The sequence below is a fragment of the Osmerus eperlanus genome, chromosome 7 (genome assembly GCF_963692335.1).
Source record: "Osmerus eperlanus chromosome 7, fOsmEpe2.1, whole genome shotgun sequence".
Classification (NCBI taxonomy): Eukaryota; Metazoa; Chordata; class Actinopteri; order Osmeriformes; family Osmeridae; genus Osmerus; species Osmerus eperlanus.
This window is the reverse complement of record NC_085024.1, coordinates 22126966-22140426: the sequence shown is the minus strand read 5'-3', so window position 1 is coordinate 22140426 and position 13461 is coordinate 22126966. Positions and strand designations below refer to the sequence as shown.

The 13461-nt window shown below is 48.6% G+C and overlaps 1 protein-coding gene across 1 annotated transcript; it reads left to right on the top strand.

Moving 5' to 3' along the window:
• The first annotated feature begins 10058 nt into the window (after nt 1-10058).
• LOC134023978 (sperm acrosome membrane-associated protein 4-like) lies at nt 10059-13444 on the top strand. Its single transcript, XM_062466335.1, has 4 exons — nt 10059-10074; nt 11990-12109; nt 13153-13341; nt 13422-13444. The coding sequence occupies exons 1-4, from the start codon at nt 10059-10061 to the stop codon at nt 13442-13444; spliced, it is 348 nt and encodes a 115-aa protein (XP_062322319.1).
• The last annotated feature ends 17 nt before the right edge of the window (nt 13445-13461 follow it).

Below are 13461 nucleotides of genomic sequence, written 5' to 3'. Positions count from 1 at the left end.
GTCGGGAAAAAAACGAACGCTGGAATGACCTACGGGTGACGATGCTCTAAACAAGACAAACCGTCTCCTTCTCTTGTCGTCAAACTGTCTCCTTCTTTTCTTGTTGTCAAACGACTTTGTGAAGCAAACTCTGCACAAACTTTCCAAAATATTTTTTCTGACCATTTCGGCAAATGTGTGTGGGGGGGAGGCGATAATAGTTACCGTTATATATTTAGTCTTTAATATTCATTTTACATAAATGTGAGTCAAAATAATGTTCCTTTAATCATTATCAAACATGAAATCACAGAATCGGCTTAGGGGTTGGTTGGTTTGTGCACCATGTGACTATTGTCATCTGCTTGGCTCAATATTCAGTATCATGTGACTGTTTCAAAAAGATAAATCATGATGCAATGCTTGTCATGAGTGTTGCAACATGTCAGAAACAGTGACTGCCGGTTTCTAAAGCCCCCTGGGTGGTTTAGGAGCGTCCCTGGGGTCATTCCGTTAGATCATAGCAGGAGAAACGCTCTCACTGTCCCCTGGTATTTCCTGTTGTGTGCAAAGTAAACTCTGTTTTAACCCCCCACCCCGACAGTCTGTAAAGTACAGGATGACGCCGCGGGGACCGGTGGAGCAGTGAGTTCCATCTGCTCCCCAGAATCCTCACACTCAACGCCATCTCCACACCCTGGTACTCGATGGCCACAGCTGCCTTGTTGTGGACGGAAGGAGGAGGAGGAGACAGTCAGGCTACGTCTGCGCTCTTCCCCCGGGGCCTGGGTCCTGCTGGGTGTGCTGGTGGTGCTGGTGGGGCTGGGTGTAGCTGTGGCCGGCTACGCCTCCTCCATCCCTAACCCCGTGGGCGGGCGTGCCAGCTCCCACAGTGAGCGCATGAAACTGCTGGGTCCCATCGTGATGGGCGTGGGCCTGTTCATCTTCATATGTGCCGGGACGCTGCTGTACGAGAACCGCGACCGTGAGAAGCGCGAGCTGGAAGCCCTGGAGCACCTGTACCAGCAGGAGAGCCGGGACAGACAACCCTGTGAAGACCTGGAACAGGGAGACCAGAGCCAGTCCTCTCAGAGTCTCTTCCCCCCCGATGAAGACCTGCCCCCCCCGCTGGCCCCCACCAGGCCCCCCAAGACCGTCCGTGTCACCAACCCCCCCTCTGAGGACCAGCCCCCCCCTGAGCTCCCAGGACTGCTGTGTGGGGGGTCAAACTTGCTGACCCAGGTTCTCCACCATCAGGACCCCACATCCCCCTCTCCCTGCCCCTCCCCCTGCCCCTCCCCCTCTCCCTGCCCCTCTCCCTGCCCCTCTCCCTGCCCCTCCCCCTGCCCCTCTCCCTGCCCCTCCCCCTGCCCCTCCCCCTGCCCCTCTCCCTGCCCCTCTCCCTGCCCCTCTCCCTCTCCCTGCCCCTCTCCCTGCCCCTCCCCCTGCCCCTCTCCCTGCCCCTCCCCCTGCCCCTCTCCCTGCCCCTCTCCCTGCCCCTCTCCCTGCCCCTCTCCCTGCCCCTCTCCCTGCCCCTCTCCCTGCCCCTCTCCCTGCCCCTCTCCCTCCCCCTCTCCCTGCCCCTCTCCCTGCCCCTCTCCCTGCCCCTCCCCCTGCCCCTCTCCCTGCCCCTCTCCCTGCCCCTCTCCCTGCCCCTCTCCCCACTCAGACTCCTGCAACTCCAGTGAGGTCAACTAGAACTTACGCAGGCCTCTTCTGCCCTACACTGACGCAGCCCAGTGACCCTTACCTGCCAGCTGCCTGCTGTCTGCCTGAGTTCAGTTCATCCTGAGGAACGACTCTAACCCTAACCCTAACGACTCGCACATTACTGCTGTGTTCCAGCTGGTGCTTTATTCTCATAAAATCATGTCATCAAGTAATTTTGAATATATGTATGTATGCACGTATGTATGTATGTATGTATGTATGTATGTATGTATGCACTGAATATGTGTCTGTATTGTATCTACAGTATGCATGTATGGTTTCTGAAGCCGGTCACAGTCTTGGGTCACATGGTACGTTATGCTTCCTTATGTTAGTTGGATGTTGGCCTTTCTCAAAAAGTCTTCAAACTAAGTCCCTGTTTCAGCCCATTAATCAATATGTGGACGTGGGGATTAGATACCATGGTGCCGTTTACACACACACACACACACACACACACACACGCACACACACATACATTCTCTCTCTACCACACACACATATTTTCTCTCTACCACACACAAACACAATATTCTAATAGTATTCCAGAGGGGTTAAGTCCGAGGGCGGGCTAGAAGGAGCAACATGGGGCTGGCAGGGCAGATTAAGGTTTTACTGTAATCTAATCTCACAAACACACCCATCTTGCAATCTGGGGAGAAGGAAACCAGAACAATGAAAGCATATGCATAATCTGATCCTCACCATGCCTTTTAAAAACAAACTGACATTCATGCACACACACCCTTAATGCTGTTGTACAGATCAAACACTGGTTGCCACTATCCCTAAAACCCTCCTATGGTGTCAGCGTCTTGTGTTTGCTACACATGTCAGGAGGGGCTTGTGTTTAGGCTACATAAGAGGAATTACACCCAACCTGGCAAGCGGACTGAGAAATGTGTGTTCTCACTGCCTGCTATTCCCAAACATGGGAAGCTACAGTACAGTTTTACATTGTGCAGAACATAATGTCTTCATCAGATTCATCATGGTTTGTGGTTACATCTTTGTTGATATAGCTACTTGGACAAACTGAGACATATCTATTCATTTTCCCTCTATCACAATCTTCTTAACATAAACTTGAAGTCAGCGGTGGAAAAAACACTGTGTTTGAATTCTTAAACGCTGTCCACAGACTGGGGTGTGTTTGTCTGGATGAAACCAGCCGCCCCAGGATCAGACTGGGTAAGTACGGGAAGAGAGAGGGAGGGATTTTAATGATCCTGAGCATTCTCCTGCAGTCTTTAATTACCTCAAGCAGCAGACTGAGGGGTTTATAGGTACTTCAGGACCGCAGACTGTTTCCTCTCTTTAAGAACTGAGATTCTGCCGTTCGGATGAAGTAGGAGGTCCAAGACTGGCACACTGCCAACACCATCACCTCTCTCTTCTACACACACACTGCCAGCACACTGCCAACACCATCACCTCTCTATTCTACACACACACTGCCAGCACACTGCCAACACCATCACCTCTCTCTTCTACACACACACACTGCCAGCACACTGCCAACACCATCACCTCTCTCTTCTACACACACACAACCAGCACACTGCCAACACCATCACCTCTCTGTGACAGCCTCCTCCTTGGCCGTTAAGAGGACACACCTGGGCCTGGTGACACACCTGGGCCTGGTGACACACCTGGGCCTGGTGACACACCTGGGTCTGGTGACACACCTGGGCCTGGTGACACACCTGGGCCTGGTGACACACCTGGGTCTGGTGACACACCTGGGCCTGGTGACACACCTGGGCCTGGTGTGCCCTTCAACACTGTTCACCATCATGATTCACTCACACACACATGTATACCACTGACCTACTGACTTACATACCTCATCATTGGTTATGTTTTAAAATATTATTTGTGTAACCACACACACCATCACCTCTCTCTTCTACACACACACACACACCATCACCTCTCTCTTCTACACACACACACCATCACCTCTCTCTTCTACACACACACCATCACCTCTCTCTTCTACACACACACACCACCACCTCTCTCTTCTACACACACACACCACCACCTCTCTGTTCTACACACACACACACCATCACCTCTCTCTTCTACACACACACACACACCATCACCTCTCTCTTCCACACACACACACACACACACCATCACCTCTCTCTTCTACACACACACAACCAGCCCACTATCATCTGTCTCCCTCTCTCTTCTACACACATAACCAGTACATTACTCACACCCTGTTACCCTGTTACAGACGCATGCTGAGTTGTGTGGTTGAAGACTTGGTTTTGTATTGCCGGACCATAATCCCTGACCACAGATTACATCCAATGTAATCTCTTGAACACAGTCGTCTACAATAACCTTTGACCCCTGATAAACACACATTTACAATGAACCAACACAACGTGGACAAACCCACACTTACAATGCCTTTCCTTTTGCCCTATTATCTTTTTGCTTGTAATCTCGTGTAAGTTTGTTTGTAGGCCTGTTTATGTGTTAGTGGCTCTGTGGGGAGGTCAGTAATGAGTCATTACTAATGACCAGGTCTGTGTTCTGAAGTGAGAGCGAGAGCTGCATTTGTGAACAGGCAGGGCTCAGACAGGAGCACAGCAGGTCCTGTGCTTAATCTGTTTACGTACCAGAGAATGTTTAATAGGGGAGAACTGCCACTCTCGGGAAACTTCCACTAGTTCCACATGAGGGCGCTAACGAGCGAGTGCAGAATGAATGGAAGTCTATGGAGATATACCTCTCAAAATCCACTTTTCTCAGGATATAATTTTTTGTCTAATAATTTGAATATTGAATTCGAAAGGGGAGGCCAAAAAAACACACACTGCTGGGTGTTAAATTTTTTTAAAGTAGCTTTTTTGTCTTAAAAAGCCTTTTAAAATGTCAATGACATCATACACATCGTACGGCCAGAGATACCGCATTACGGCAAGCTCTGGTCACTTCCTTTTTTCTCTCGAGGCATCAACAACACAGCTGACAGGTTCTCCCTGTAATGTTGTTTCTAAAGTTGCTAATGCTCTAACATTCTGGTTCCGCTTCAGATAACATCAAACAGGATCTCTGGTCGTAGTCAGTCCTTCACTAACCAATCAGCATTCATTAGCAGAATGCTAGCTGTTATGGGCAACAACGACTCACCCTGTAAGAAATCAAAAGGACATAAATACTCGTTCATTCAAGTTTCGACCTATAATCCATGTTGAACATGCACAAACTACAATCAAATCTGAGATTTCTCAACGACAATCAGGCGAAAGAGACAAATTTAGCCATTTAGCTCCATAGACTCCCATTCATTTTGCACTCGACCGCGATCACCCCCAGTGGAACTCTGGTGTAACTGCAACAAAATTCGGTACAATGGGGCTTAATAGGGAGTGGACAGGCTCTCCGTAGACAGGCTCTGTTGCGTACTCACTGAGACACGTGTTCCTACTCTTTTCCACGGACGCACTGGAGACAAGACACCTACAGGGTGGCAGCGGTACTACAGCCAGGCCTGACGGACGCACACCTGGGCAAGGAGCAGCAGACCCTTCCCTGACCCTGTGAAAAACGAAACCATCGATATTTCTTACGTGCGTTTCCCAAACATGCTCGTAGCGCATGCGCAACGTTTTTTTTTTCGTTTCGTTTGTTTTTTGCTCGATCGTTGCAATGATCCATCGTTCTTGGGAAACGCAGCCCAGGTCGTCTGCCCACCAGCCAATACACAGGGGCCTTAAGGACATCCCCCTGTGTTCCGCAGGGGCCTTAAGGACATCCCCCTGTGTTCCGCAGGGGCCTTAAGGACATCCCCCTGATAAAGCGCTGTTTGCTTACTTTACTTTATAATTAAACGTAGTCTTTCCATTAGTGAAGAGGCGGACTAAAACCCTTTCTTCAACACATTTTTTATTCAATTAAACTGTTTGGTCCGGATTTGAGCGTTGGCGAAACTGAAGGTGTCAGAATAATTACAAAACACGCGTCAAAGTTGTTGTGTTTGAGTCTGGCCAATCATGAAATAGCTGTGTCGTCATTAGAACCCTTGCAGTTGCTCTTGAGAAAATGCGCTCGGCTACACAGCCGGCAGTTCTTGAATCGATCTCACGGTACTTTGATGGCTACGTCACAGTGACCTAGCCTCGGCGCTGTCTCAAGTCGGACAAAAAGTCTAACCAGAATTCACTGTTTCAAGTCAGCCGCCTGCAGCCGCCTGCAGCCGGCTGCAGCGCTGCATGAATTCAGTCCATGTTGAACGCACCTTTTAATATGAGAGAAGGAACCTCCTCAGCCCAGCTGATGTTCTCCAGCTTCTCCAGCGTGTAGTTAGGCCTACAACAGAAATGTAAGATGTTCCTGCAGTAGGCCTATCTGTGACTAGACCACCATCGATAGTGATCAGTGAGCATGAAGACAAACACATGATCCGTCCGGCTCGTTAATGAGTAGCCTAGTGGGCATTTGCCAAATTAGTTCATTAACTTTAATTGGCTTTTCCAGGTGCCCTGAGAAGACCTTAAATGGGTTTTAGACAATTACATTCTTTCCTTTATAGCCTTTACATTGTTTTATTAAACATGTCACCTAGTCTCCTACTTATATATTTGAATTTATACCAGAGGACAAGGTCAACTTCAAATGGACTTTTGTTGGTTCTTGCTGTTTTGCATAAAAATAAAATGTTAAAAAAACATCTCACACCCATTTCCTGGCAAACAACCTTTCAGCAGCTGTGATTGGTCCGTGTAAAGTGATTGGTTTAATGCACACTAATCCATCTGTACTGTGCCTGCAAACCACACAACCCTTTGCTGTAGTTAACAATTAAATGTACTTGAACTCTGGTCTGAAATGAGACGATTCCTTTTCTGTGGTGTTTTTGCCATTGTGATAATCATCCCTGCTCTAGGTGAGTTCAGAAGGCCTGGGTCAGGTTTACTCTGGGATATTTAGATGTTGTTCATGGTAGCACAAAGCTGGTAATTTACAAGAAACTAGTTGAATTATGCAATAATTTTAAGAGAATATACATTACTGGACATAATAATAATCTTGTGTATTTGTGATTAGATACATCACAATTATTCACATTTGTATCATTTTGATCAAAGTAAAAATAACAATGAATTACTGTGATCCTTGCTACCTATTAATAAAATGTTTTAATTGCATATGATACATCTTGTACAAACCCTTCTCAAATACATATTTACTAGGAAGTGTAACCAATAGTGCATTAAAGGGTATACATTATTTTTGATCAGATACACTTTAAACCTACTTCTTAATCACCACAGATGTAATTTAAGATAATTGGCTTTTGGATTGCATTCAGTTCTGCAGTTAGTAGTATGTGTAACTATCACCACAATATGTCATCATAAAGAGACTTTCTGGAAAGTTTCCAATAAATGATATGGACACAGACAGCATACAAATGATTACTGATTTGCTGTGAAAACTTAGTTCTGGGTTAGTTATTAAAAAGTCCTAGTCCTAGTTTAGACTGGTGTCATCACTGAAAAATGTCTTCGCTGAACTAATCGGCAGGCAAAGCCCCCAAGTCTCTGGGCCAATAATAATAATGTTGATTGTGTGAACTAGCTGGGTTTGCCGTTGGGTTAGCACAGCAGCAGAAACGATTACATCCGTTTTCCGGTTCGAACGCTGGGCGCTCCGTATAACCCCTATTACTGCTCACCTGAGCTGGCACTGCATAACAGGATTACAGGATCATCATAAGATTAGTAATGAGTGGCAAAGGGATTTTACTGAATTACTAGAAGCACTAACCCAATTGTAAGAGCCCAAGGAAAGTATTTATACAAATTACATTTAGACTATCCAGTTTTCTCTCTTTACACATTTAAAGAGAGACCACACGTGCGTAGGAATTACTTGGGATGAGGCATGTTCTACAGAGCAGCTAACACCATGTACACATCCCACCTTGAGATGTTTCCAGACATGGGTTAGGCATTACCTTTCAGATCTTTTAATGAGAATCCCTTTTGAAAGTCCAGGACCAAAACCTGATTTAATCTAGTTTAATCTATCACTCAATCCTAACAGTGTTTTTCCCACACATAGACTAATTCGTGGCGGTGCGCCACAGAATCAACACCGGCCGCCAAATATTGCGTTTCGTTATTCTTTTTAAAATTTGGTTTACGCTATTTAAAACACGCAGCATATTCGTTCAGCTGCATTTCCTTTCCCTGCTCTCCCTCCGTCTCTCGGTCACTCACGCGTCTCTCTCACATACACACAGTCACAACGTCAGCACACGTTAGCAACGACGCATAGATACGCCGTTCTACACAGACAGCGATATCAGCGAGCCCTAAGCATTAGTACCATAGCTTAACCCTTATGTTATCTTCGGGTCATTCTGACCCATCAGTCATTGTGACCCACCATCGTATTGCGACAACTTTACCGCATACAAAAACAAAGTGAAGCATTTTATTTTAACTGTTGGGCTGTCTCAGACCCCCCAAATTTCGAAGGTTAAAAGAAAATTATTTTTATTTGTTTTTGTATTGGGTAAAATTGGGTAAACACAATGATGGTTCGTTATGAACCTTTGGGTCATGTGACCCGAAGGCAAGTCTAGGAAAGTTGAGGTTACTTTTCGCTAGGTACCTATGAACATATATATATATAAAGACGTAATCTGCTAGACAAGTGGGTTCCTCTTTGTTCTTTTGGTGAGCAATCTCACGTGCCCTACTTGTCATGGAGCCAACCAGCTAAATAGTTATTTAGCAATAGCGTTGCTACATACCTACAGCTGGCAGCTCCGTTTTTCTCCTAGATTCAGACCTAGCCCCGGTAAATTGTAGCCTGGCTCTGCCCTCCTACGTACTTCCGCTAAATTTTGATTTTGCTTCTGTACTAGGTCTGGCCATGAGTTAAGTAGGCTAAGTCAGATGTCTCCGGTTAATTTTCTACCGGCCAATCAGCGAACAGAGGGAGTGGCTGTCGTGCGATAGTTTGTGTTGCAGTTCCGTAATGGCGGCGGAGAAAGATGCGAGCTAAGCCATTCGGTCTGTTGTGGCAACGCTGCCGAATATCCAACAGCTAAAGCCAGAGCAAGAACAAGTTTTGCTGAGTTTTGTTGGTGGCCATGATGTTGTGGCCCTCCTCCCCACAGGGTTCGGGAACAGTTTGATTTTCCAGCTACGGCAGCTAGCTCTGTTACAGTAGTGGTGAAGGAATTGGCTAGGTGAACGCTAGTGATTGGTTATGGCAGATCAGAGTGGCTCTGGGCAGATCCAATAGTTTTAAACTTCAACAGAGTACCCGCCTACAAGGAAGTCAACGCTTGTCAATGGAGCGAGGCCAGACTCTCTGTAAAAATGACATGTACGAGAGTCTGGTTAGGACCAGGCTAGGTAAATTGTAGAGCTAGCTAACTACTAAACTTCTGTAGTAGTGCAGTAACTACTACACCCCACAATTTCCCCAGAAATATTTTCAGGCTTCAACCAGTGCTGCTCAAGCAGAAAGACAGGGTCAGGGAAAGAGATAGATTCTTTAGGCATTCAGAATCAGAATTCGGTTTATTCGCCATGTATGTTATACAAACACGGAATTTACTGTGGCAGGGAGGTGCAAAACACTAAACATATACGAATCTTAACCCTTGTGCTGCCTTCGGGTCACATGACCCAAAGGTTCATAACGAACCACCGTTGTGTTTACCCAATTTTATCCAATACAAAAACAAATAAAAATAATTTTCTTTTAACCTTCACAATGTGGGGGGTCTGAGACAGCCCGACGGTTAAAAGAAAATGCTTCATTTTGTTTTTGTATGCGGTAAAGTTCTCGCAATACGACGGTGGGTCACAATGACTGATGGGTCAGAATGACCCGAAGATAACACAAGGGTTAAATTAAGTAAAAGTACAAAAATTAAACTATTTCTAAGAACTAAACAATCTAAGAATACAACAATTTAAATATAAAATAAAATCTATATAAAAATAAGAATGAGCAGGGTGAGTGGTCAACATAATGCGATCGGATACTGAGATAAGGTGGGTTATGCATATTGTAATTGCCATTAGATGGACTTATAATAGTTAAATAAGTGAATGAATGTCAATGGGAGTCCTTGGCCTTGTTGAAGAGGCCAGTAGCAGATGGAAAGAAATTGTTCTTATGGCGTGAGGTTTTGGTCCTGATGGACCGCAGCCTTCTGCCAGAGGGGAGTAGCTGGAACAGGGAGTGACCAGGGTGATTCTCATTAAAAGATCTGAAAGGTAATGCCTATCCCATTGAAGAAAGAGTAGGACAGCATCCAACATGCTGCTGTGAGAGAGCCAGCTGAAGCAGCAGGTGAGGTGGACAAACAGATGTCGAAACAGGCCGGTAAGAAAGCAGGTCTCAGGATAATGGAACACTTCTATTCTTCCGTTTCTGGCAGATAGGACTTGAATGGGGTGTGAATTTTGTATAGGGTGTTAAATGTGTCTGCCCCCCCCCGGGCAGACACGGGGCGACCCCCCCCCCCCCCCCCCCCCCACAAATTGATTTCTAATCTGTGGGAAACACTGTCCTATAGACGTAACAAGATCATTTTGACTGCCAACCCACAATCAAACCTAAGACTGCAACCCTTGCTGACTACAACCTGGCACCTAAACTGGACCAGGGACTTCAGTGCTAATTAATTATTTTCTTTACGTGTGGATAGTAGTTTGTTATTTGTCAGTGCTAATTTTAGGGTTGGGTATCGAGAACCAGTTCCAAATTTTCAAGAACCATGATTTCGAGACACACGCATTTCGATTCCTAATTTCAGTTCCTAACGTTATTACGAAGGGTATGACGATCCCTTGGTGGTATTTTTCGTGGATAAAATGGCTAAAACATAAGGGAACTCTTAATATCGAGACGGGGTGAAGTCCAGACGACTGAATGCTTTTGGCATTTTTAGGAATGTTAAAGAGTAAACTGACCTGTGTGTGAATGTCTGGAGGTCCACATGATTGAGTCTGTGTGACTGGAGGTCTGTGTGTCTGTGTGACTGGTGGTCTGTGTGACTGGATGTCTGTGTGACTGGAGGTACCCTTAGTATAGATAGTCCACATATTTAAATTTTAGGTTCCTATATGTTTATTGTATGCACCTTCCTGCCAAAGCAAATCCCTTGTCTGTGCAAACTTTCATGGCCGAATAAATCCCATTCTGATTCTGGTGGAGTGTGTGAGTGGAGGTCTGTGTGACTGGTGGAGTGTGTGACTGGTGGAGTGTGTGAGTGGAGGTCTGTGTGACTGGTGGAGTGTGTGAGTGGTGGAGTGTGTGAGTAGAGGTCTGAGTGTGTGGAGGTCTGTGTGAGTGGAGGTCTGTGTGTGTGGAGGTCTGTGTGTGTGGAGGTCTGTGTGTGTGGAGGTCTGTATGTGTGGAGGTCTGTGTGTGTGGAGGTCTGTGTGAGTGGAGGTCTGTGTGTGTGGAGGTCTGAGTGTGTGGAGGTCTGTGTGTGTGGAGGTCTGTGTGAGTGGAGGTCTGTGTGTGTGGAGGTCTGAGTGTGTGGAGGTCTGTGTGTGTGGAGGTCTGTGTGAGTGGTGGAGTGACAGCAGTGTGTGGAGGTCTGTGTGTGTGGAGGTCTGTGTGTGTGGAGGTCTGTGTGTGTGGAGGTCTGTGTGTGTGGAGGTCTGTGTGAGTGGTGGAGTGACAGCAGTGTGTGGAGGTCTGTGTGTGTGGAGGTCTGTGTGTGTGGAGGTCTGTGTGTGTGGAGGTCTGTGTGTGTGGAGGTCTGTGTGAGTGGTGGAGTGACAGCAGTGTGTGGAGGTCTGTGTGTGTGGAGGTCTGTGTGTGTGGAGGTCTGTGTGTGTGGAGGTCTGTGTGTGTGGAGGTCTGTGTGAGTGGTGGAGTGACAGCAGTGTGTGGAGGTCTGTGTGTGTGGAGGTCTGTGTGTGTGGAGGTCTGTGTGTGTGGAGGTCTGTGTGTGTGGAGGTCTGTGTGTGTGGAGGTCTGTGTGAGTGGTGGAGTGACAGCAGTGTGTGGAGGTCTGTGTGTGTGGAGGTCTGTGTGTGTGGAGGTCTGTGTGTGTGGAGGTCTGTGTGTGTGGAGGTCTGTGTGTGTGGAAGTCTGTGTGTGTGGAGGTCTGTGTGTGTGGAGGTCTGTGTGAGTGGTGGAGTGACAGCAGTGTGTGGAGGTCTGTGTGTGTGGAGGTCTGTGTGTGTGGAGGTCTGTGTGTGTGGAAGTCTGTGTGTGTGGAGGTCTGTGTGTGTGGAGGTCTGTGTGAGTGGTGGAGTGACAGCAGTGTGCTCCGTGCTTCCAGGTGAGGAGATGACCCTGCTGGAGTGTTTCCGCTGTGACCTGGGCTTCTGGGACGCCTGCTTTACCACCAAGACCAACTGCAGCGCTGGGGAGAGGTGCTACACTGGCCGGGGGAGGGCAGGTCAGTGGGGAGAGGTGCTACACTGGCCGGGGGAGGGCAGGTCAGTGGGGAGAGGTGCTACACTGGCCGGGGGAGGGCAGGTCAGTGGGGAGAGGTGCTACACTGGCCGGGGGAGGGCAGGTCAGTGGGGAGAGGTGCTACACCGTCTGGGAGGGGGGCAGGTCAGTGGGGAGAGGTGCTACACCGTCTGGGAGGGGGGCAGGTCAGCGGGGAGAGGTGCTACACCGTACAGGGGAGGGCAGGTCAGTGGGGAGAGGTGCTACACCGTCTGGGAGGGCAGGTCAGTGGGGAGAAGTGCTACACTGGCCGGGGGAGGGCAGGTCAGTGGGGAGAGGTGCTACACCGTCTGGGAGGGCAGGTCAGTGGGGAGAGGTGCTACACCGTCTGGGAGGGGGGCAGGTCAGTGGGGAGAGGTGCTACACCGTCTGGGAGGGCAGGTCAGTGGGGAGAGGTGCTACACAGTACAGGGGAGGGCAGGTCAGTGGGGAGAGGTGCTACACCGTCTGGGAGGGGGGCAGGTCAGTGGGGAGAGGTGCTACACCGTCTGGGAGGGGGGCAGGTCAGTGGGGAGAGGTGCTACACAGTACAGGGGAGGGCAGGTCAGTGGGGAGAGGTGCTACACAGTACAGGGGAGGGCAGGTCAGTGGGGAGAGGTGCTACACCGTCTGGGAGGGGGGCAGGTCAGTGGTGAGAGGTGCTACACCGTCTGGGAGGGGGGCAGGTCAGTGGGGAGAGGTGCTACACAGTACAGGGGAGGGCAGGTCAGTGGGGAGAGGTGCTACACCGTACAGGGGAGGGCAGGTCAGTGGGGAGAGGTGCTACACCGTACAGGGGAGGGCAGGTCAGTGGGGAGAGGTGCTACACCGTACAGGGGAGGGCAGGTCAGTGGGGAGAGGTGCTACACTGGCTGATTTGAAAGATTGTCAACACTGACATAACTATAGACAAAAAATAAATAATAATACATGTGTACCCTGAAGAACGGTGTTTCTGCTGCTTGCGGTAAAGTGTGTGACGCCTGGGTGTGTGTGTGTGTTCCGTAGCGGATGTGCTGGATGTGAAGATGCTGGGCTGTGTGCGTGCAGAGGAGTGCGAGGTGGTAACCAGGGTGGAGATCTTCCCCAACACCACCTTCTACACCATGACCAGCAGCTGCTGTGACACAGACCTGTGCAACACGGCCCCCTCGCTGCCTCTCTCCACACGACTCCCCCTCGCTGTGACACAGACCTGTGCAACACGGCCCCCTCGCTGCCTCTCTCCACACGACTCCCCCTCGCTGTGGCTTCTCTGTCTGCCATATTCCTTGCAGCACCTTCTGTACGCCTACAATGACCAGCATGCACTTCTAC

Bases quoted from the DNA above. Each gene is read 5' to 3' on its own strand.
- LOC134023978 (XM_062466335.1), top strand. The intron at 12,110-13,152 runs GTCAGTGGGGAG...TGTGTTCCGTAG, and splicing joins CACTGGCCGGGGGAGGGCAG to CGGATGTGCTGGATGTGAAG. The intron at 13,342-13,421 runs GTGCAACACGGC...TATTCCTTGCAG, and splicing joins CCTCGCTGTGACACAGACCT to CACCTTCTGTACGCCTACAA.